The sequence below is a fragment of the Myodes glareolus genome, chromosome 9, assembly GCF_982192425.1.
Source record: "Myodes glareolus chromosome 9, mMyoGla1.1, whole genome shotgun sequence".
Lineage (NCBI taxonomy): Eukaryota > Metazoa > Chordata > Mammalia > Rodentia > Cricetidae > Myodes > Myodes glareolus.
The window spans coordinates 55,253,978-55,278,244 of NC_142034.1; the positions used below are offsets into that span (position 1 = coordinate 55,253,978).

At 49.2% G+C, this 24,267-nt stretch overlaps 1 protein-coding gene and 1 non-coding gene across 2 annotated transcripts; one reads left to right on the forward strand and one right to left on the reverse strand.

Moving 5' to 3' along the window:
• The first annotated feature begins 507 nt into the window (after window positions 1–507).
• Pfas (phosphoribosylformylglycinamidine synthase) lies at window positions 508–24,267 on the forward strand. The gene is made up of 28 exons (XM_087910480.1): window positions 508–642; window positions 4,460–4,636; window positions 5,464–5,599; window positions 6,488–6,593; window positions 7,069–7,258; window positions 7,377–7,482; window positions 7,798–7,938; window positions 8,059–8,183; window positions 8,641–8,769; window positions 11,786–11,917; window positions 12,119–12,247; window positions 16,165–16,238; window positions 16,349–16,505; window positions 16,752–16,813; window positions 16,929–17,090; window positions 17,440–17,562; window positions 17,688–17,819; window positions 18,044–18,274; window positions 18,416–18,596; window positions 18,680–18,763; window positions 18,961–19,116; window positions 19,299–19,418; window positions 20,030–20,175; window positions 20,462–20,669; window positions 20,779–20,870; window positions 20,956–21,070; window positions 22,075–22,398; window positions 22,489–24,267. The coding sequence occupies exons 2-28, from the start codon at window positions 4,495–4,497 to the stop codon at window positions 22,797–22,799; spliced, it is 4,014 nt and encodes a 1,337-aa protein (XP_087766606.1). The 5' UTR covers window positions 508–642; window positions 4,460–4,494; the 3' UTR covers window positions 22,800–24,267.
• On the reverse strand, window positions 13,916–14,021 carry LOC125409590 (U6 spliceosomal RNA). The gene has a single exon (XR_007234828.1). It is a non-coding gene; the product is annotated as a U6 spliceosomal RNA (small nuclear RNA).

Genomic DNA, 24,267 nt, shown 5'->3' on the forward strand with positions numbered 1-24,267 from the left:
CAACAACAACAACAAAAATATTGAAAACGAAGAGAAGGGAGAAGGAAAACAGAATCTTAGACATTTAAAAAGTTTCTCGCTCAGATTCCTAAATTCTAAGTTTTTGTCATAATTGAAGGGGACAAGAGAGTCGAAGACGAGGAATTGAACGAATATGCTTTCATAAGTGTTATTTCAAGTTCGATTTTTTCTCGCAGCTTTGGTTGAGATAGTCTCGAACTCAAAGAGACCCTTCTGTCTCTGCCTCCCCAGTGCTGGATTAAAAGAATTTGAGATTATTAAAGTATTCGGGGGCTGGAGAGATGGTTGGTTCAGTGGTTAGGAGCACTGGCTGCTCTTCCAGAGATCCTGAGTTCAATTCCCACAACCATCTATAGTGGGATCTGATGCCCTCTTCTGGCATAAAGGTGCACATGCAGATAGAGCACCCTATACATAAAATAAAAAAAAAAAAAAAGAAAGAAATCTGAGAACGACCCAACTAGAAGGAAGGCGTGGCGGCACCGCCCACGTCAGGGGCGCGGTCGTTCCTTCCCGCGAGTCAGGTCTCCGGAGGTGACGCTTGTAGGTGACGAAGCGGTGGCGCTCGTAGATGACGTACAGCGCGCCAAGATTTTTGGAATTCTGCGTGGACCGAATTACGTGAGTAGCATTGGCGCGTGCCTTCCCCAAATTTGCTCTATCCACAGCTCCATCGGCCACACGCTCAAGCCGGATCCAGGCTTTGTCGGTGTCCGGATGAAGCCGGGCTGGGTCCTCTTTGGCCCGCGGACCTTAAGTAGACCGTGCATCCGCTGGAGAGCGTGTTCTGCAGACACGCGGTGGAGGTGCATGATAGGTTGGAAGGAGCCTTCCCTCACGGTCCCAGTCATCAAATGTGTCGGTCAGGATAGATACGAGCCGTTAGAAATATAGCCCCGAAATAAAACCCTGTCCCGTTATTCCAGGAGCGTATATTTCGCTGGGATTGATAGACGAAAATCTTTGAAAAGTAACTCCAGAGGGCTGAAGATGCAGCTCGTAGAATGTTTTTCTAGCACGGGACTCCGGGTTCGATGCCCACAGCCTCATAAACCGGGTGTTGTGGAGAATACCTGAAATTGTAGCCTCCGAGAGGTTTTTGGGAATAGAAGGGATTAGAAATTTAAGGTCATCCTCCCTATGAGTTAGAGGTCAGACTGGGCCAAATGAGACCCCGTTTGGTCGTTGTCATTGTTTGCTTAAAAAAAGAATTCCAGAAAGACTGAGTGGTAGGGGATAACTGAGATGTGAGGGATAAAAGATTCATTCATTCTACAACTTGTTTGGTTAGTTTTGCTTTTTTGAGACAGGATCTCTTGCTCTCTCTCTTTCCTTTCTTTTCCTTTCTTCTCTTCTCTTCTCTTCTCTCCTCTTCTTTTCTTTTCTTTGACAGGGTTTCTCTCTAACAATCCTGACTGCCCTGGAACTCGCTTTGTAACCAGACTGGTTTCGAATTCAGAGGTCCACCTGCCTCTGCCTCTCAAATGCTGGGATTAAATGTGTGTGCCACCACTGCCTGGCATGACAAGGGTCTCTTTATACAGCCCTGTCTGACTTGGAACTATATAATATAAACCCTGGAACTCAGAGTCACCTTCCCGGCAGTGTCAAGTGTTTAGCCATTAAGCCATCGTGATCTTTATGCTAGTTTGTGGCAGGTAGGATGTGGTTGTGTAGCAGTGGAATCAGAGGGCTCAAGAATCCAGTGCAACTGGCTAAAGTGATATAAGCCTGTAATCCCAGCATTTGAAGGCAGTGGCAATGTGATTGTGAGTTCCAGGCCAGCCTTGGGCTCTATATAATAACCTGAGTTTGTCTCATAAAACACACAACAGCAACAAAGAGACCAATACTTTGATCAGTCCAGACGTGTGTGATGATGGTGACTTAGACTGGGGAGGTAGCAGACATGAAAAGACCAGAGATTTAAGATATGTTTGTAAGTAGATTTGTTGACAGATTGAGAGACTGAGGGAAAAGAGTAATTAAGGCTGGCTTAATTTTTGCTTTTTGTAGTTCTGAGGATTGAACTGGCCAAGTGCTGGCCAAGTGCTTTATCACTGAATCCTGTGTCTGTGCATCCAGTTGAGCAGCTGTTTAGGTGGTGGTCGGGTTTCCTATGATGGGGAGGCTAGCGGAACAGCAAATCTTCTGACTGGGAGTCCCCGGGGTGTGGCAGTTACTGCCTAGCTTCCATCTCCCTTCCCATGAGCCCCATAAACTATTCATCTTGGGAAAAAGAAAACGGGGAAGAAGGAAGATAAGTCCGTTATAGCCTAGGCTGGCTTCAGTCTCACTGTGTAGCGGGATAACCTTGAGTTCAGGATCCTCCTGCTTCCACATCCCCTGTGCTGGGATTGCAGCTATCTGTCACTTTGCCCAGTTTATAAGGTCCTGGGAATCAAAACGCCCAGGACTTCATGCATGCTAGATAAACATTTTATTGTGTTAAATCTTCAGCCTCAGTTGGCTGTATTTATGACACATAAATAGAGGTGATGGTATTTTATTTATTCATTTATTTTTTGAGGCAGGGTTTCTCTGAGTAGCTTTAGAGCCTGTCCTGGAACTCACTCTGGTAGACCAGGCTGACCTTGATCTCACAGAGATCTGCCTGCCTCTGCCTCCCAAATGCTGGGATTAAAGGCGTGCTCCACCATTGCCCGGTTTAAGACAGTCTTACTATGTAGCCCTGGCTCGCCTGGAGCTCAGTATATGATCAAGTCGGCCCTAAACTCAGAATTCTCTCTGCCTCTGCCTCTTGAGTGCTGGGATTAAAGATGTATTCCACCATGCCCAGAAACTCAGTTTTGAATGAGTTGAGTCACCCAAATGGAGATTGGAAGTAGTCAATTTCTTTACTTTGTGCTTCCCCTGAAAGAGGACATACGTGAGCCCTGTGTGTGAATGAGTGGTACAGATTAGAAGCTTTGAGCCCCAAGGGAGCTTTCTAGAAGGAAGGTGCCCTGAGCACTGGGCAATGAGAACATCCCAGAGTTAGTATAGTGTGCGCTTCTTGAAGAATAGAGAAGTTGGAAAGGACTTTGTCAGAATTTGGGTTTACCTGGAGCAAGAATATATTTTGAAAGCAGTGAAGCAGGGAAACTGATACATGACTACAAGCCAGGCCTCGTCCATCCTCATCCTCCAGATTCAGGCCTTAAATACTACTGTGACTAAGTACCATAGACTGTGAGACTCTACAGCAGAACTTAAGTACCGTAGACTGTGAGACTCACTACAGCAGAACTTCAGTACTGTAGACTGTGAGACTCTCTACAGCAGGACTTTAGTACCGTAGACTGTGAGACTCTACAGCAGAACTCAAGTACCGTAGACTGTGAGCCTCTATACAGCAGGACTTTAGTACCGTAGACTGTGTGATTCTCTACAGCAGGACTTAAGTACCATAGACTGTGAGACTCACTACAGCAGAACTTAAGTACTGTAGACTGTGAGACGCTACAGCAAAACTTAAGTACCGTAGACTGTGAGACTCTCTACAGCAGGACTTGAGTACCGTAGACTGTGTGACTCTATACAGCAGGACTTAAGTACCGTAGACTGTGAGACTCACTACAGCAGAACTTCAGTACCGTAGACTGTGTGATTCTCTACAGCAGAACTCAAGTATCATAGACTGTGAGCCTCTATACAGCAGAACTTAAGTACCGTAGACTGTGAGACTCTCTACAGCAGAACTCAAGTACCGTAGACTGTGTGACTGCTACAGCAGAGCTCAGAGCTCCAGAGGTTGGGTGTCTGAGATCAGAGTGCCAGCATGGTCATTTTCCTATAGAAACACGTTCTAGGTTTCACACTACTGACCTTGTATCTGTGCATGGTAGAGATCTAACTTTCCAGCTTCTTAGAAGGACACTGATGCCATTCATTAGGGTATCCCTCACCATCCTACTACTCTCAAACCTGCTCAAACATTGTCATATTGGGAATTAGGGTTTCAACATATGAATGTAGGCAAGGGATAAAAGCACTCAGTTCCTGGCAGATAACATTTATCCTAGGAAGTCCTTCTTAACCACTGAAGTCTCAGATGGGTGTTCCTAGTCCCCTCAGTTAGCCACACAGAGCTCAAATTCTCTGATGGATTTTTTTGTGTAATGTTCTTAAGACCTTGCTAGGGCTCAAGGATGTGTCCATATGCTTCTCCCTTGCACTCCTAATGCCCTGTTATGTGTATGTTGGCATGTGCATGTGCTGGAGATTGAGCCCGGGGCTAAGAACATGCTGTACTGCCAAGCCATCCCTTCCCAGCCTGGAAAGCCTATGTTTTGCAGGATTAGTTAAAAATCCCCAGACCTTCCCTTTTCTGGTTACTTAGTTTCCTGAATTCCCCTGTAATGTCCCCTTCTTTATTTCCAGTGTCTGGCTGTCCATGAAACTTGAAGTCAACTACTGTTATTTATTTATTTTTAAGAGACCTAATTCATTGCCAGAAAGCCATCTGCGGAGATGGCCCCGGTCCTTCACTTTTACGTCCGTCCCTCTGGCCACGAGGGGGCAGCCTCTGGACGCGCTCTTCGGAAACTGCAAGAGAAACTGCCAAAGCTTCAGAGTGTGGAGACTGAGCTGTGCTATAATGTGCACTGGGCAGGTGAGGCCCAGAGTTGTCTTTAAATTTTGTTTTGTTGTTTGGTGGGTTGTTTGAGTCAGAGCATCGTATAGCCCAGACTGGTCTTAAACTCTCTCTGTGGCTAAGGATGACTTATTCTCCTGGTAACCTTTGGAGGGTTGGCCTTGTCGGCACGGCTCATCACTGACATGAGTGCTGGCAATTAGACCTGAATTAGTCCTGGATCTTCTGATAGAGCAGACTGTGATGCTAACCCCTGGGTCATTTCTTCAGTCTCCTGTTTAATTTGTGTGTGTGTGTGTGTGTGTGTATGTGTACTTGAACATGTAGAAGTGAGAGGACTCTTCCATCGCTGTCAGACGTGGCTGCAGGCATGTTGCCTGTATTTGTGATTTTTCTGCATGCATATCTGTGCACCACGTGTGCCTGCTGCTGCAGAGGCCGGAAGAGGGCATGGATTCCCTTGGAACTGGAGTTAGAGGTGGTTGTAAGCCATGTTGTGGGTGTGGATGATCCATTCAGGCCCTCTGGAAGAGCAGTCTGTCCTTTTAGCTGCTGAGTCCGTCTCAGCCTCTGGGTGTTGAGTTCTGCATTGTTTTGTTTGGTTTGTTTTTAATTAATTAATTTGGGTCAGATCTCTCTGTGTGTAGTCCTGAATGTCCTGCAGCTTAAACTTTAAACTGTAGACCAGGTTGACCTAGAACTCACAGAGATCTGCCTGTCTCTGTCTCCCAAGTGCTGGACTAAAGGTTTGGGCCACCATGCTCAGCTCTAGGTGATAGTTTCTTAAAGGAGATAGTCTGGTGTGTGAGGCCGTGTCTTGAGATGCTCTTGTCCTGTCTCTGCAGCTGAGACCCTTCCAGGGGCAGAGGAGATGAAGAAGTTGAAGTGGCTGTTTGGCTGCCCATTGTTGCTGGATGACGTTGCTCAGGAATCCTGGCTTGTTCCTGGCTCTAATGACTTGTTGCTGGAGGTGGGACCCAGGTACGGTTGGGTTTCTTCCCGGGCAATTGGTCCCACATTCCAGGGCACACCTCCCTTTCACCCTCGCTGTCCACCCCTCCTCTCCATTGCTCTCCTTTCCCCTGTAGTCTTTGGAGATTTCCCTTTGCCCCATCCTTCTCTCTGCCTAGGAAACCATGCAAATATTTTCCCCTTGTGCACAAACGTCTTGAAGATTGAACTAGCTCCCGAATCTATTGTAGAATTGACAGCTAATGCTCTAGGAAGTTGAACCGTGGTTTCTCTCCATTCCCATTTGTTAGGGATTGACCATAGGACTTAATGCATGCTGAGTAAGCCCTGTACCATTCAACTGTTTTGGTTCTTTTACTTTTTCTTTTGAAAGATGCTTTTGCTAAGTTTCCCATGCTGGCCTTGTGTGTGCGTATGTGCACCTGAGTGGAGGTGCCCATGGAGGCTAGAGCTATCGGATCCCCCTAGAGCTGGAGTTACAGACATGGGTGCAAGGAACCAAACTCTTGTTGTTGTCTCTTAACACTGATCATCTCTCCAGCCTCTGATTAACCTTTTTTTTCCTTCTTCTTTCGTTTTTTTATTTCGTTTTGTTTTGTTTTTTTTTTTGTGTGTTTTGTTTTTTGTTTTGTTGTTGTTGTTGCTTTGTTTTTCGAGACAGGGTTTCTCTGTGTGACAGCCCTAGCTGTCCCAGGACTAACTCTGTAGACCAGACTGATAAACTTTTGAAAGCAGGTTTTCTTGGCACCTAGTCTGAGGCAGGAGGCCAGTGGCAAAGAGGTAATAGTGGTTAAGTAGACACCTGTGGGCAAGAACCTTCCAAATGCTTGTTGGGACCCTTGGGCCATAACCACCTGACTCTTCCCTCAGGCCATAACCACCTGACTCTTCCCTCAGGCTGAACTTCTCTACTCCGGCATCCAGCAACATTGTTTCTGTGTGCCAGGCCTCTGGGCTGAGAGCTGTGGATCGGGTAGAGACCACCCGGCGCTACCGGCTTTCGGTGAGGTGTGGGCATTGTGCTGGAAAATCGAGGAGTGAGTGGGCCAGAGATTCGATCCTAAACTCTAGCAAAGTCAGGGGAGAAGCAGGGTAGAGCCCTTGGACTTAGGCCTCCCCTGTATGCCTGGGAGGTTGTTTGCTGCTTGAAGGTACCTGGTTGAACAGTAAATGGGCCAGCTTGCCTTCCCAGCCTGATCTAAGCATCCTGGCACAGGTTCATGCCCAGAGAGGAGTTTTTTGTTTTGTTCTTTTTTCTTTTAGTCTGAATAAAGATGCTCTGTGAGCCTGAGCATACATAGCTCAGGGTTAGGACTTTTACCTAGTGCATACAAACCGTGGCCTTGAAATCTCCACTGGAATGGGGAAGCAGTGCTGTCTGGTAGTAGTGGGGCCAATAGCTTGAAGGTTCAGAGTCCTTTCTCTCTCGGTTCAGTTCTTCAGCTCTGTCCGTTGTCCTCTCTGTATCTGCCCACTAGTTTGCCCACCACCCTACGGCCGAGATGCAAGCCATTTCTCTGGCTGCCTTGCATGACCGGATGACGGAGCAGCACTACCCTGACCCTATCCAGAGCTTCTCTCCTCAGAGCATCCCAGCCCCACTCAGCGGCTCCATCGACATATTAGCTGAGGGTCGGCTTGCCCTGGAGAAGGCCAACCACGATCTAGGTGAGCGGGTGTTCTTGGGAGATAAAGGGAAGGACCCAACGTAGTTCAGCAGACTACTGAGACATGGAATATGGTGGCTTGAGGCATGCTGTGAGCTCTTCTAGGGTTTGTCTCCTAGGGCTGGCCCTGGACTCCTGGGACCTGGATTTCTACACTAAGCGCTTCCAAGAACTGCAGCGGAACCCCAGTACCGTGGAGGCCTTTGACTTGGCTCAGTCCAACAGGTGAGGAGGGATGCCACTGTCTGCTGTCTTAGCCCTTGGAGGTTAGAAAGGAATACCACAAGAACACATCTTCTGTGCTCTGCCTGCATCTCTTGAGGGTCTGGCCTCCTTACCCTTCTACGTGTCTACTTTTAAATCTTGGTTTTTAATCTGACTTTGGTTCTCAACAAGCTATAGTGGCAGAGTACATAGTGATTTTTCTGGGATGAACTTTGGCATTTCCTAAGTGTGAGTTGGCTGTGACGGCCGTTGAGAAGACACAGCACTGAGAAGTGATCCTTGCTTTTGTATCTTCCCCTCCTGTCACTCTTGCAGTGAGCACAGCCGACACTGGTTCTTCAAAGGCCAGCTCCATGTGGATGGGAAGAAGCTAGCACATTCTCTGTTTGAGTCCATCATGAGCACCCAGGCATGCTCAAACCCTAACAATGTCCTCAAGTTCTGTGACAACAGCAGGTCGGCTATGCCCTGGGCTGAAGGGGTCTTGGGTTGGAGAGAAGGGAAGCCTTCGACACTGGCTGGTTTGGTGTGGCTCTTGGGGAAAAAACACAAGGTATAGAATGGCTGTGTCCATAGTGCAATCCAGGGGAAGGAAGTCCAATTCTTAAAGCCTGAGGACCCTACACAACCAAGCTGCTTCCGGCAACAGCAGGGGCTTAGACATGTTGTCTTCACAGCGGAGACACATAACTTCCCCACAGGTGAGTTGCGTCCTGGTGTAGATGGGTAAATTTAGAGAGTAGGAGGGCACAAAGGACCCAGGCCCTGAGTCTGAGCCTCAGTTGTTGTTCTTAGGTCCATGGAGTATGGGTGTGTGTGTGTGTATAACTTGCTTTATAGACCAGACTGGCCCCTCAAAGTCAAAACCTGTCTGCCTCTGCCTCCAGGGTACTGGGATTAAAGATGTATTCCTCCACACATGGTTTAGGGGTGGGTTTTTTTTTGTTGTTTGTTTGTTTGTTTGATTTTTCAAGACTGGGTTTCCCTGCGTAACCTTGGCTATCCTGGAACTCTGTAGACCAGACTAGCTCAAACACACAGAGATCCACCTGCTTCTTTTTCCAGAGTGCTGGGATTAAAGGTGTGTGCCGCCACCACCCAGCTAGGGATGGGTTTTATCTCTGTGTCACCCGTATCTCCTTTGCTTTCTCTTTGCAGGAGTGGCCCCCTTCAGCGGTGCAACTACAGGCACAGGTGGCCGCATCCGAGATGTCCAGTGCACAGGTCGCGGGGCCCACGTGGTAGCCGGCACTGCTGGCTATTGCTTTGGAAACCTGCACATCCCAGGTTTCTTCTTGTTTTTCTTCTCTCACCACCTTCCCTTTGTCCCGGCAGGCCCCAGCACGTAGATCTCTTAGGTCTGAAGGTCATCTGGGTGCAAGGGAGAGCTTCTCAGTAGTCGATTTTTGCTGACCCTGAACACAAGTAACATAAATTGGGGAATCTGGAGATTGCCAGACTGATTTTGGAGAGACCTACAGTTTTCTTTCGAAGCCAGCATTCACGTAGTTAGAAAACATGAGACCAGGTTATCTTATGACCAGTACTGGTCCGTGAAATCCAGAGAACCTTAAGAGACTTGAGGGGCTGTTGTGTGACAACTTGTCCTGGGAAGACACAATATATATGTCTGCTCACTCCACAACAGGCCAAAGTACTGATTCCACCGTCGTCCAGCTTGGTGAACCAATGAGTTTTATTGGAGCTACTTGTAAGAGTATGGGTCAGGGGTTACTTACAGGAGTAGAAATGACTCAGAGACAGCTGCATTGCCAAGGCCCACCCCAGCATGGGTGCCAAATGTGAAAGCTGGGATCCTGGAGCACTCTGCACGGCCGACAGGCAGCTCGACAGGTTGGAGGTGTCCTTTCCAGGCGGCTCTTCTGGTTTCTGATTCTCCTGGGCAGCTGGTCTGGCTTCAGCGTCTTTGCAGCTCTGCTCAGTCTGAGCTTGGCTCGCGCTTAGCTTTTACTGCTTACCGTGGCAAGGAGAGTCTGGTGGATGGTCAGTTTCAGGGACTTCTGGAGATATTTTCAGTTTTTTTCACCTTCTTACTTAAAGAGCTACGCTACAGGACGGAATGTTTCAATATCCGAAGAAACTTACGCAACAGGGGCTGGAGAGATGGCTCAGTAATTAAGTGTGCTATTGTTGCAGGGACTTGGGTTTGGTTCCCAGCACCCGTGTTGGTTGATTGGTTTATAACTGCCTGCGTAACTCTAGCTCGAAGTGGGGATGTAATACCTCTGGCCTCTGTGGGTACTCACACGTATACACATCGTTTTATAAAATGATAAAAATCTTGTTTAAGCCAGGCGGTGGTGGCGCACACATTTAATCCCAGCACTCGGGAGGCAGAGGCAGGCGAATCTCTGTGAGTTCGAGACCAGCCTGGTCTACAGAGCGAGTTCCAGGACTGGCTCCATAGTTACTGAGAAATCATGTCTCAAAAAACCAAAAAAAAAAAAAAGAAAGGAAAAAAAAGAAAATCTTATTTAAAAAAGAAGCGGTGCAGAGGTGAATCTCTGATTTGAAGCCAGCCTGGTCTACTGAGTAAGTTCTAGGATACTCAGGGCTACCAAAAAAAAAATCCCTGTTTTGGAAAGTAAGCAATGCAGCTGGGTGGTGGTGTGGTGCACGTCTTTAATCCCAGCTCAGGAGGCAGGTGCAGGCAGATCTCCGTGAGTTCAAGTCCAGTCTGGCTTATAGAGCTAGTTCCAGGATAGCTAGGGCTGTTATACAGAGAGATCTTGTCTTAAAAATCCAAAAAAAAAAGAAGAAGAAGAAGAAGAGAGAGATAAAGAGAAAAAAAAGCAAGAAACAAAAAAGAAGGGGCTGTAGGGATAGCTTGGCAGTCAAAAGTACCTACTGCTTTTACAAGGCACCCAAGCTTGGTTCCCAGCACCCATGGTGGTGGCCAGCAAATGTCTGTAACTCCAGCTCCAGGGTGATTTGATGCCCTCTTCTCTACTCTGGGTACCTGCACTCAAATGTGCACATAAACATATACAAACATATGTTTTGTTTTGTTCTATTTTGTTTCAAGACAGGGTTTCTCTGTAGCTTTGGAGCCTATCCTGGAAGTAGCTCTTTGTAGACCAGGCTGGCCTTGAACTCACAGAGATCTACCTGTCTCTGCTTCCTGAGTCCTGGGACTAAAGGCGTGAGCCACCACCACCCGACACAAACATACAGTTTTTAAAAGGGGGCTGGAGAGACTACTCTTTTTTTTTTTTTTTTAACTTTATTTAACTTTATTTCATGCATATTGGTATAATGATGTCAGATTCTCTTGAACTGGATTTACAGACAGCTGTGAGCTGCCATGTGGATGCTAGGATTTACAGACAGCTGTGAGCTGCCATGTGGATGCTAGGAATTGAACCCAGGTCCTCTGGAGGGGCAGTCAGTGCTCTTAACCACTGAGCCATCTCACCAGCCCCTGGAGAGACTACTCTTAATTTTTATTTTTGATATACTATGTAGCCTGGAACTTACCAAGATCAACCTGCTTCTGCCTCAAGTGCTGGAATTAAGGGAATATGTTGCCCAGCCATTTGTACCTTTCTTGGAGGGGACCTCAGTTAAATCCCAGTACCTACATCTGCTGATTCAAAGTCACTTGTTGGCATCCATAGTCACCTGTACTAACATGTACACCCACACAGATACACAAAGCCTTAGTGGGGGTGGGAGGAGCTTACATGATCTGATCCTAGGGTTGGGGAACGACCGAGGGGTAGAGTTCTTCCTTAGCTTGTGCAAGGCTCTGAGGGATCACTGGCATTGCTAAAGGATAAAGAAGGATTAAAATTGTGGTATTGGTGCATGCACGCCTTTAAGGCTACATAAAGAAACTTTACCTCAATTTTCCCCTCCCTCCCCCAAGGTACCATGAGTATGCTCTACATGGTTGCACAAGGCTTTAATCCCAGTACGCAAGAGGCAGGGGCAAGGGTATCTCTGTGAGTTCCAGACCAACAACGGTGCAAAGTGAGACTCAAAAAACCGAGAAAATAACCAAGTATTATGAGTCAAGAAAAGGCTAGTGTTGGAGATGGGAAGCAAACCAGTGTTGAGCTGTCTGCTTGACACCTTCACCTTCTAACCACATGGGTGGCTTCAGCGGCTTCAGTAGCTTAGAGAATTCTCTCTCCGGAGATGTGTCCTCTATCTTCCGCTTTCTTTTCCTTTCAGGCCCAGGGCCTTGTGCATGGTAGGCATTTGTTGACTTCCTGAGCTGCCTCTTGAGCTCGTGTCCTTCCTTTTTATGGTCTGTTGAACCTTATCTTTTCCATCTCAGGTTATAATCTGCCCTGGGAGGATCCAAGCTTCCAGTATCCTGGGAACTTTGCCAGGCCTTTAGAAGTTGCTATTGAGGCCAGTAATGGAGCGTCTGACTATGGCAACAAGTTTGGAGAACCCGTGCTGGCTGGTGAGCCTCGGGGTGTATAAGAAAGAGCAACACACCCCAGAGGGGCTTGTGGGCGTAGTGTGACCCGGGGGCTGTGGGGTTGCAGACACTGAGACACTGTGGGCTAACCTCTTCACTTCACACTCCAGAGGGGCTGTGGTGTAGTGTGACCCAGGTTGTGGTGCTGCAGACACGGGGCTAACCTCTTCACTTCCGTGCTAGGATTTGCCCGCTCTTTGGGACTCCAGCTGCCAGGTGGTCAGCGGCGTGAGTGGATCAAGCCCATCATGTTTAGCGGGGGCATTGGGTCTATGGAAGCCAAACATGTGGGCAAAGAACCCCCAGAGCCAGGTAAGAGCCACCACCTTTCTCTGCATCTAACCGGCTTCCTCTCAGCATAGGGCAGCCACCAGGAGGGCGCTATGAAGGCGTACAGGGGTTGGTTTCTGTTCTCCTGGCTCCTGTCTCTTCTAACAACAGGTTGTCAAGACAGGACAGTTTCTATTAGGTGGGCACTCTCAGTCTCTGTGGTCTTTATCTCTTCCAAGTGTACTTGTGAGTTGCAGGGGCCTCACCCCACCCCTGTGTTAAGGTTTTGGAGCCAGTGTTTATATTTAGTACCGCTTTATGCTCAGTACTTTTATCTGCTGGCCCAGTTCACTAGAGCAAACATTTATTGAGTGCCCACCAATTGTGTGCTGGGCACTGTGTTTGAGGCTGTGGCTAAAGTCCAAGTCCCAGACCAGGTGGATGCTCAGTGGGTAAAGACATTCGCCGAGCAAGCCTGATCTCTGAAACTCGGGAAGGGAGGAAGCTGGCAACTGGAAGCTGTCCCCTGACCTCCACATAGATGTAGTACTCTGGTGTGTGCATGCTTATGTGTGTGACAAAGATGCACACACACACACACACTAATTAAGAGAAAAGAAAGTGGCCAGGTGGTGGTGGTGCAAACCTTTAATCCCAGCAATCAGGAGGCAGAGGCAGGCGGATCTCTGTGAGTTCGAGGCCCAGCCTGGTCTACAGGCGAGTTCCAGGACAGGCTCCAAAGCTACAGAAACCCTGTCTCAATAAATCAAAAAACAAAACACACCACTAAGTCACCTAATCAATCAACAGGACTGACTAGGTGACTTAGTGGCGTGGCTTGAACCTTGAAAGGATGGGCTGGAGATAAAGCTTTTAGGAGCATGACTACCTTGCATATCCCTAGGACCACATCAACTAGGGGTTGTGGTACCTGACTGTAGTCCTAGCACTCTGGAGTTGGAGGATTAGATGTTCAAGGTCATCCCTTGGGTTTGAGGTCCAACAATCTGGACCCTGTCAGATATACACACAAACCTCCAAGGTGAGGTTAGGGAGGGAAGAGTACTTCACTCAGTTACTTTGAGTCCTATCTTTGGTGTTTCCTGCATGTGTAGACATATCCAGGTGTTTATTTACTTTAAAAAAAAATAAGTAAATAAAACACATTTTCATCTTTTTGGTTTTTTGAGACAGTTTTTTTTTTTTTCTGTGTAGCCCTGGTTGTCCTGGAACTCACTCTGTAGACCAGGCAGGACTCAAACTCAGAGTTTCATCTGCCTCTGCCTCCAAGTGCTTTCTTTCTTCCTTTTTTTTTTCTGTTGTTGTTTTTTCTGTAGCTTTGGAGCCTGCATATGTGTGCTACCTCTGACAAGCTTTTTTTTCTTAATATTTTTATTCTGTGGTGGCATATTGCTTTAATCCTAGCACTTGGGAGGCAGAGGCAGGCAGATCTCTGTGTTCAAGGCCAGCCTGGTCTACAGATCAAGTTCCAGACAGCCAGGGCTACACAGAGAAGCCCTGTCTTAAAAAACAAAACAAAACAAAACAAAAGTTTTATGAGTTTTATCTTTTGATATTATAATAGAATTATGTCATTTCTCCCACCCCTTTACTTCCTCCAAACTCTGACACATCCTTTTTGCTTTCTTTCAAATTCATGGCATCTTTAATTATTAACTGTTGTTACAGGCATATATGCACACATATACATAGAACATGGAATGTTCCCCTAATTCACAGTCATCTTTGTGCAGTGGCCATGCTAATCTTGTTTGTATTTTTCCAATTTTACTGTATGTGCTACCAAAGTGAGCACTTTCTTTACATTTTTTGAGGCAGGATCTCACTAGCTAGTCTTGGCTGTAACTCCTAGAATTCCCCATGCAGACTAGGCTGGCCTAGAACTCAGAGATCCACCTACCTTTGCCTCCCTAGTGTTGGGATTAAAGGCATGTGCTATCACTCCTGGCTTTTTTTTTTTCATTCAGTATCTTAATTTTAAAAAATTATGTGTGTGTATATTTGTGCATCATGCATGTGGATACCATGGAAGCCAGAGAAGGCCATTGGATCCCTTGAAGCTAGATTATAGGTGGTTGTGAGCTGCCTAATATGGGTGCTAAGTACTGAAGTTGGATCCTCTTCTTAACTGAAGAATGTTATGTGATAAGCCATCTTGACAGATAGGTTTTTTTTTTTTTTTCAGTTTTTCGAGACAGGGTTTTTCTGTAGCTAGCTTTGGTGCCTGTCCTGGAACTAGCTCTCGTAGACCAGGCTGGCCTCGAACTCACAAAGATCCGCCCGCCTCTGCCTCCCGAGTGCTGGGATTAAAGGCGTGCGCCACCACCGCCCAGCTTTGACAGATAGATTTTGAGTTTATCTTTGTATGTTGTATGAAATTGGCATCCAGCTTCATTCTTTTCTGTGTGGTCATCCAGTTTCCTTTAGATCATTCTTCCGGATTGAGTTGTCTTCATATTCTATTGGAGGTCACTTAACAGAGACAGGGATATCACTCAAAGGCATGACTCTTGCCTGTCATGCTTAGGGCTTACATCCAATTCTTGATATCAGAGAGTGGGGGAACCAGTTGGCGACTGATTGTGGTTATGAGCATCTGTAATTCTAGCACTTGGGAGTAGAAAGAATCTTCAGTTTGAGGTTAGTCTGCTACAAGGCAACACCCTTGTTTCAAAAAAGTAAAATTTGGAGGAGGGAAGGAAGGAAGGTCATTTGGCAATGGTGGGCGTGTATCTCAGTAGTAGAGGACCTTCCTGGCATGTGCAAGGCCATGGGTTCGAGCGTCCAGCTCCACACACGAAGACTTGTGAGTTCTATTTAATTGATTCATGTCTACCCTTAATGCTAGTTCTGCACTGTTTTTATGACTGAAGCATTGTGGTAAGTTCTAGAAACAGCTGAAAATGTGACTCAGTTGTGGAGTACTTAGCTAATGAAACACAAAGCTCCGGGTTTAGCCCCAGTACCATAAGTAAATGCGGAAAGTAGGCTTTCAATTTTGTTCTTATTTAAGGTTATTTCATAGGCTGGAGCAATGGCTCTGCATTTAAGAGTGTATGTATTGCACCAGGCAGTCATGGCACACACCTTTAAGTCCAGCACTCAGGAGGCAGAGATAGGCAGATCTCTGTGAGTTCGAGGACAGCCTGGTCTAGAGAGCTAGTTCCATAGGACAGCTAGGGCTGTTACACAGAGAAACCCTGTCTCAAAAAAACAAAAAACGAAACAAAACAAAAAACCAATAATAATAAAAAGATTGTTTTGACCTGTTTAGGATTAATTTTTTTTATGAATTTTAGAATTAAGTCATCAATTTGCAAGAAAGTCAGAAAAGACTTTGACTTTGGTAGGCACTGTGTGGAATCTACAGATAAGTTGTGGGGAATATTGCCATCCTAACGGTATTGCCTTTCAGCCTGTGTGTAACGGCCTCGTATCATTTCCTGTATTTGCTAATGCAAATACTTTGGTGTTTACTCTTGCATGTAGATGATTTTGTGCCTGTTAATAAAACCATACTGTTTTTTACTTTATGTGTCTGGCTGTTTTGCCGTGTGTGTGTGTGTGTGTGTGTGTGTGTGTGTGTGTGTAAATGCACTGAGTACAGGATGCAGTGCCCACCAAGGCCACAAGAGAGTATCAGATCCTCTGGAGCTGAGTTAGAAGCAGTTGTATGTACTGAGAGCTGAATCCAGGTCTTCTGCAAGCGTAGCTGGTGCTCTTAAGCACTGAGCCATCTCTCTAACTCTGCGTCTTTGCAGAGTTTATTATTGTCACATTGTCCTCCATGGGTTGTATGGTTGCTCTCCCTTCTACCTAGTGGATTGTGTGGTCATGTTCCCCTCGCGTCAGATTCTTCTGTACTCTTATTGCCTCGCTGTAATGGTCTCTTATGTAGCCTCCCTGGCCTCTGGTTCAAACTTCCTTCCTCCTTGCAGGCATGGAGGTTGTAAAGGTTGGGGGTCCCGTCTACAGGATTGGAGTTGGGGGTGGAGCTGCTTCATCTGTGCAGGTAAGTGAGCCTGGTTAAGGAGGCCACTTTGATGTCCTTGGGCCCCTGTAGGGTATGTTCATGGAGCTTCCAAGCCTTTCTGAGCTGAGCTATGACCTATGCTTCCTCAGGTTCAGGGAGACAACACCAGTGACCTGGACTTCGGTGCTGTGCAACGGGGAGATCCAGAAATGGAGCAGAAGATGAATCGTGTAATCCGGGCTTGTGTGGAGGCCCCAGGAGGAAACCCCATCTGCAGCCTCCATGACCAGGGTGCTGGTGGCAATGGTGAGGGAATGGGTCAGAACACGAGGCTGGGTCTTCTTGGTCTGCTGTCAGATTTGGTTTGGGAAGAAGCATTGAGGATTTGCTGCCAACCACCAAGCTCTGCAGCACCATCTCCATGCCCTCTTCATGCTGACAGGCTCAGGGTGGAGGGGTAGAACCTGCTGCCGCCATGGGAGGGTAGATAGGAAGTGTATGGCAGCAGCTCTCCTGGGGCTGACCGTAACCAGGTTACCATTCTCTCACCAGGCAATGTCCTCAAGGAGCTGAGTGACCCAGCAGGAGCCATCATTTATACCAGCCGCTTCCAGGTGCATAGGCCTCATCCCTGAAGCCTGGCTGTCCTCTCTGCCCCATTCCTAGCGATACTGTGAGGCGAGGCAGTGCCGCTGACCCGTCTTATTCTTCCCTGCCATGTCCATGCAGCTGGGTGACCCCACGTTGAATGCACTGGAAATCTGGGGGGCCGAGTACCAGGAGTCAAATGCGCTTTTGCTGAGGCCCTCTGACCGGGACTTCCTGAATCGTGTCAGTGCCCGGGAACGCTGCCCAGTTTGTTTCGTGGGCACAATCACTGGAGACAAGAGAGTGAGTTGAAGCCAGGCGGTGGTGGTGCACGCCTTTTATCCCAGCCTTGGGAGGCAGAGACAGGTGAATCTCTGTGAGTTCTAGGCCAGCCGGGTCTACAGTGTGAGTTGTAGGATAATAGGCTCCAAAGCTAGAGAGAAGCCCTGTCTCAGAGAGAGACAGAGAGAGAGAGAATTGATCCCAATGGTTAGGAGCAGGCACTGTAGGTGGGTTCGAGCAGCCTGGGTTGGGAGAGATGAGGAACTCGGGGTCGCCAGACTGGACGGGATGCTTTTTTCTGCTCCCTAAGCACATTCCCTGCTGGTGTTCAAGCCCTCATTTTCTATGGGACTGTCTCCGGGGTCCACAGATCACGCTAGTGGATGATCGTGAGTGTCCCGTGGGAAGAGATGGCCAGGGAGATACCTCACTAACACCTCCAACCCCTGTGAACCTGGAGCTTGAGTGGGTTCTGGGAAAGATGCCTCAGAAGGTATGGGGCCGGGGTGGAATGTGTTTTCCCCTGGCCTTCCCGGCATACTGGTTTTCCCTCGCCTGTGTTTGCCACCTGTGCCCAGCCTTCCCAGGTGCTTCTATTTGGCCACTCTTCTGTTACAGGAGTTCCTCCTCCAGAGGGAGCCCCCTGTGCCGCAGCCTCTGGTCCTGCCCCCGGATCTGAGTGTGCGCCAGGCTCTAGAACGCGTTCTAAGGCTGCCTGCTGTGGCCAGCAAGCGCTACCTCACCAACAAGGTCCTCCTGGCACTTGGCCTTCTGCATTGTTCCCTGTCCTGCATCCTGGCCCTCCCCTGCACTGGGGTGTCCTAGGCTTTGGGAATGAAGGGGCTGGGGAGTGTGACATCCTCAATAGCCTATTGTTCTTGCTACCCACCTTCTGTATGCTCTTGCTTGTACTTCAGGGCGTAGCCAGCCCTCTTTGACCCTTGCCTTCTTTCTAATTACATCTGGTTCCATAGGTGGATCGCTCTGTGAGTGGTCTTGTGGCCCAACAGCAGTGTGTCGGGCCCCTGCAGACTCCTCTGGCTGATGTGGCTGTTGTGGCACTGAGCCACCAGGAGCTCACAGGGGCCGCCACAGCCCTGGGAGAACAGCCAGTCAAGAGCTTGTTGGATTCCAAGGTTGCCGCCAGGCTAGCTGTGTCTGAAGCCCTCACCAACCTGGTGTTTGCTCTGGTGACTGACCTCCGAGTAAGTCCACAGCGTTTGTCCTGCAGTCCTGAGCCTTTGTATCTGTCCTTTTCCCTCGCTCCTGTTATCTTCTGTCCGTAAGCCCCAGGCCCTCTGCATCTCTGTCTCTCTAATGCCATGTCTTTTTCCCAATGTTCCCAGGATGTGAAGTGCAGTGGGAACTGGATGTGGGCAGCCAAGCTCCCGGGAGAGGGTGCAGCTCTGGCTGATGCCTGTGAGGCCATGGTGACAGTGATGGCGGCACTGGGTGTGGCAGTGGACGGCGGCAAGGATTCCCTCAGCATGGCCGCCCGGGTTGGCACTGAGACCGTCCGGGCTCCTGGTAAAGATGAGGCCCTTGGGAGAGGGAAGAAGGCATGTGGGCTGGGCTGGTACCTCACTTTGTTCTTCCTCCTCAATGGGTAGGGTCGCTGGTCATTTCAGCCTACGCTGTCTGTCCAGACATCACAGCCACTGTGACCCCAGACCTCAAGCATCCTGGAGGGAAAGGTATGGCTTCTTCATCCTTAATCTTGTGTGATATATTCTAAGCTTGGTCCTTGGTTTGGGGTCTGCTTTGTGTGTCCTGGTCCCCCTCATCCCAGCTCTGAGCTGTGTTGGCTTTCTAGGACTGGCAGTTGGTGATGTCTCTGTGTGCTGGGAATACTGAGGCAAGGTCTTGAGCTGATCTCCCCTTGTTTCCTTAGGTCACCTGCTCTATGTGCCTCTGAGCCCTGGACAGCACCGGCTGGGAGGCACAGCCCTGGCTCAGTGTTTCTCCCAACTTGGGGAGCACCCTCCTGACCTAGACCTTCCCGAGAACCTCGTGCGTGCCTTCCGTATCACACAGGGCCTGCTGAAAGGTGAGTGGGCCTGGTCTGTGGTAGCAGACCCGTGGCAAACGCTCTCCTCCTGAACAAGTGGGGTGCCTAGGGTTCAGGCTCTTCTCTCCTGCGAGTGCCTGCCTTCCCACTCATTGGCTCTCCAGATGCTGTGGAGCTGTGAGGCTTGGCCTGAGATGACTGAACTTTTATTCTTCTTCCAGACCGCCTTCTTTGCTCAGGCCATGATGTCAGCGATGGAGGGCTTGTCACCTGCCTGCTAGAGATGGCCTTTGCTGGGAATTGTGGGATAGAGGTGGATGTGTCTGCCCCCGGGATTGACGGTGAGGAGCTTGGGGTCTGGCCTAAGGCCTGGGCTGCCTTCTTTATCTGTAGACCTTCTGGTGTTAAGAATGTGAGTGGCCTTTTGGCCCAACAGCAGCGTGTCGGGCCCCTGCAGACTCCTCTGGCTGATGTGGCTGTTGTGGCACTGAGCCACCAGGAGCTCACAGGGGCCGTCACAGCCCTGGGAGAGCAGCCAGTCAAGAGCCTGCTGGACTGCAAGGTTGCTCTCATGCTAGCTGTGTCTGAAGCCCTCACCAACCTGGTGTTTGCTCTGGTGACTGACCTCCGAGTGAGTCCACAGCGTTTGTCCTGCAGTCCTGGGCCTTTGTATCTGTCGGTCCTTCTCCCTCTCTCCCGCTATCTTCTGTCCGTAAGCCCCCAGGCCCTCTGCATCTTTTTATCTTTCTAACACCATGTCTATGTCCCTGCTATTCCCTGACCCTTTCTCCTGAGTCTTAGCTGTCTCTTCCATGCTTTGTTCTGAACTGGGTCCTTCTAAGACCTCTTGTAGCTCCTGGTGCAACTTCCATGTACCCCTCATCCAGATTCCACCCCGCCTGGGTCCTGGCAGCATCCTGGTCATCCTGGCTCACCCCTGTTTCCCTTCCAGCGCTGCCTGTACTGTTTGCGGAGGAGCCAGGCCTGGTGTTGGAGGTACAGGAAGCAGATGTAGCCAGAGTATTGCTGCGGTACCAGGGTGCTGGCCTACAGTGTCTGGAACTGGGCCACACAGGCGAGGCTGGACCCCACGCCATGGTGAGGAAGCCAAGGAGAGGGTAGTGTTAATGTGAGCCTGTAAGAAAATACCACTCCAGCCGGGCGGTGGTGGCGTATGCCTTTAATCCCAGCACTTGGGGGGCAGAGGCAGGTGGATCTCTGTGAGTTCCAGGCCAGCCTGGTCTACAATGTGAGTTCCAGGACAGTCAAAGCTGTTACACAGAGAAACCCTCTCTTGAAAAACCAAAAGAAAAAGAAGGTGCCGCTCTGAAACTATCATGGGGCCATACTTTCTCCTGGTCTTTAATCAGTGTCCCCTCTCCAGGTCCAAGTGTCCGTGAATGGCACTGTAGTTGTAGAGGAGCCCGTTGGGCAGTTGAGAGCCCTCTGGGAAGAAACCAGTTTCCAGCTGGAGCTGCTGCAAGCGGAGCCACGCTGTGTGGAAGAAGAGAAACGGGGCCTAAAGGAGCGGACAGGACCCCGCTACTACCTGCCACCCACCTTTCCTACTGCCTCTGTGCCCTGTAAACCTGGTAAGGGAGTGGGCGTGGAGGCTTGGGTACCTGGACCTGCTCTGGGGAAGGTATCTGGGGTTTGGAACGGGTGGGTAACCATCTGCTCAGAGACACACACATCTTCCAGGTGGTCCCGTCCCCCGAGTCGCCATTTTGCGAGAGGAGGGCAGTAATGGAGACCGAGAAATGGCTGACGCCTTTCACTTGGCTGGGTTTGAGGTAAGCACGGTGGCTAGCCGAGCTGGAGATCTTGATCTAGGCTTGGTTGTATGTCCTCTGACGGTTCTCCTCCCTGTCCTTTTAGGTGTGGGATGTCACCATGCAGGATCTCTGCTCTGGGGCCATCGGGCTGGACACCTTCCGCGGTGTGGCCTTTGTGGGTGGCTTCAGCTATGCAGATGTGCTGGGCTCTGCCAAAGGTCAGTGTGGAGACGGCTGCATGCTTCATTTTCATACTCCTTGAAAAGGTGGCTTTGGCTCCTTGTGCATGGCCAGGCAGGGCTGGGCTTGTCACTACCACAAAGCCAGGCAGAGTGCTCTGGTTCAGGAAGGACCAGAGGTCAGCAGAAGGACTACGGATCCCTGACATGAGGCCGCTGGCTTCCCAGGGCTGTACAAGGCTGGATGACATATGTCTCATTTGAACAGTCAGCTGCTCTTCAATTTGATCAGATTGTCCTGTCCTGGGTAGATGGCTCACCACAACCGCAAGAGAGGCCAAAAGGCCAAAAGTTTTTTGTGTGTGAAATCTTTTTTTTTTTTTTTATATAGTTTCATGAAAGCCTAGGCCACTCAAAACTCACAGAGTAGTCCTAGTCTCTATGTTAGCTTTTCAAGTACTGGGGGCTACAGCTGTGAGCCACCCATGTTCAACTGAAATCTTTTTTCTTTTTTTTTATATTTATTTATTTATTATGTATGCAATATTCTGTCTGTGTATATGCCTGAAGGCCAGAAGACGGCACCAGACCTCATTACGGATGGTTGTGAGCTACCATGTGGTTGCTGGGAATTGAACTCAAGACCTTTGGAAGAGCAAGCAATGCTCTTAACCGCTGAGCCATCTCTCCAGCGCCCTCCCCCCCCCCCCCCCCCCCCCCGCCCCGAAATCTTTTTTCTTGAGACAGGATTTCTCTGTAGTTTTGGAGCCTGTCCTGGAACTCACTTTGTAGACCTGGCTGGCCTCAAAGTCACAGAGATCCACCTGCTTCTGCCTCCTGAGTTTAAAGGCATGTGCCACCACTGCCTGGCTCTTACTATTGAGTCTTAGACAACTACATAAAGAAAATCACAGATCCCTTGTGAGACTTTCTGATTGATTGTCTGTAGAGAGGACCTGACTGTTAGCAGTCTCGTTGCCCGTCATTCCCTGCTTCTGCTTTTCTCAAGCTCTTTACATCTCGCTTTGACTTGTTTTTCCTAGGGTGGGCAGCTGCAGTGACCTTTAATCCACGAGCCAGGGCAGAGCTGGGACGCTTCCGCAGGCGGCCCGACACCTTCAGCCTGGGAGTGTGTAATGGCTGTCAGTTGCTGGCCCTTTTGGGCTGGGTAGGAGGTGACCCCAATGAAGAGCAAGATGAGTCAGGCCATGATTCACAACCGACAAAGCCAGGCCTCCTGCTCCGCCACAATCTCTCTGGGCGGTTTGAGTCCCGATGGGCCACCGTGCGTGTGGAGCCTGGGCCAGCCCTGATGCTTCGCGGGATGGAAGGCTCTGTGCTTCCTGTGTGGAGCGCTCACGGGGAAGGTCCGGCTGGGGAAGGCAGGGGAGCCTATGAGGGCTGGGGCTGGGCCTGAAGATGCTTAGCATTCACTTCCCTTTCTTTTTTGCTTCCAGGTTACATGGCATTTTCTTCTCCTGAACTGCGAGCCAAGATTGAGGCCAGGGGCTTGGTACCGCTGCACTGGGCAGATGATGATGGGAACCCCACAGAACAGTACCCCTTGAACCCCAATGGATCTCCAGGGGGCATAGCTGGCATCTGCTCCCAAGATGGTCGCCATCTGGCGCTCATGCCACACCCTGAGCGGGCTGTGAGGCCTTGGCAGTGGGCTTGGCGACCCTCTCCCTTTGATGCTCTTGCAACCTCTCCTTGGCAGCAACTCTTTGTGAATGCTTGGAACTGGACACAGGAGGACAGGTGCTAAGGAGGCTGCGTGACCACACTGGCCCACAGCTCATCCTTTGAGTCCGCTGCCCCCTTTTTCCCATTGCCTTCAGGAGTACCCACATGATTCCCAGAAGCATCTTGTACGGACAAGAGCCAAAGTGCTAGGAGTACCTCAGCTGCATTGCTCACTTTATTTATTTTTGTTTGTTTTTGTTTTTGTTTTTCAAGACAGGGTTTCTCTGTGTTGCTTGGGAGTCCGGCCTGGAACTAGCTCTTGTAGACCAGGCTGGCCTCGAACTCACAGAGATTCGCCTTGCTCTGCCTCCCGAGTGCTGGGATTAAAGGCTTGTGCCACCCGCCCGGCTGCCTCGTTCATTTTGGCCTTGCCCTTGAAAGAGCTGCTCTCACGTGAGTCTCCAGCAAACAGCGGCTCTAGGGACAGCTGACAGAGTACGGGGGTAGGCAGAGTTCTGCAGACACTTCTTCCTGTGATCATCACCTTGTCCTTTGTTCTCTTGTTTGGAGCTCTGAACAAGGCTTTCTGTCCCCTTTTCTTTCTTTGGCATTTTGAGACAAACTTTTTTTTCCCCTTCTTTTTCAAGACAGGATTTCTCTGTGTAGTTTTGATGCCTGTCCTGGAATTAGCTCTTGTAGACCAGGCTGGCCTTGAACTCAAGAGATCCACCTGCCTCTGCCTCCTGAGTGCTGGGATTAAAGGCATGCCCCACCACCACCTGTCTGAGACAGACTCTCAGGCTGTAGCACATGCTGGCCCTAAACTCAAGATCCCCTAGCTTCAGCCTCTCCGGTGAGTGGCTCTGTGCTTGGCCCTGGTTTGGGGTCATGGTTTAATGTACCAGCCCCTCCCCAACCTCAAGAGCAGATTCCTGGATTCCTTTTAAGACATGCTCTGCTAGCTGTGAGGAATTGTTGCTTCTGGCCACGCTTACAGTTGACCTGTGCTGCCTCCGATCACATCCCTGGTTGTTATTCTCCTAATTTAGCAGGCACCTCCCTTCCTACTGGAGTACCACCAGCTGTCATTCATTCTTCTTGTTACTTGATCAGGGATGGTGCCAAGCACTGGTACTGCCCCAATGGAGTTTGTAGTCATAATAGGATTTAAATAATAGCGGCTTAGCTTGTACCGCAAAGCTAAGTCAGTGCTGGCTAATTTATGTATCTGAATTCTCATAAAAATTAAGAAAGGTACTTGAGGCATTTTCCAGTTAGCAGAGGAAAGTTTAATGATAAACTGCCTTTGATTGGTCACAACTTGAAAGGGACAGCAAGGGGCCATGCCCAGCCAGTTTCATCTGCTTCTGATCATCCTGTGGTCACAGGTCACATTTCCTGGAAGCAGCTGTTCTTGTTGACAGCCATCTCCCATCATTCCCTGCTTTGTTCCCTCAATAAATGTATTCAGAAGCCACTTGTCCACTGGAGTCAAGTGGTCTATGACATTCTCTATCATGATTAAAGGGGTTTCCCTATAAAAACATGGA

What these genes read in the sequence shown, in the direction of transcription:
- Pfas (XM_087910480.1), top strand. Translation starts at nt 4,495, where the DNA reads ATGGCCCCGGTCCTTCACTTTTACGTCCGTCCCTCTGGCCACGAGGGG. An exon ending in CTATAATGTGCACTGGGCAG is followed by an intron (nt 4,637 to 5,463) that starts GTGAGGCCCAGA and finishes CTGTCTCTGCAG; the next exon opens with CTGAGACCCTTCCAGGGGCA. An exon ending in TGTGCTGGGCTCTGCCAAAG is followed by an intron (nt 21,071 to 22,074) that starts GTCAGTGTGGAG and finishes TGTTTTTCCTAG; the next exon opens with GGTGGGCAGCTGCAGTGACC.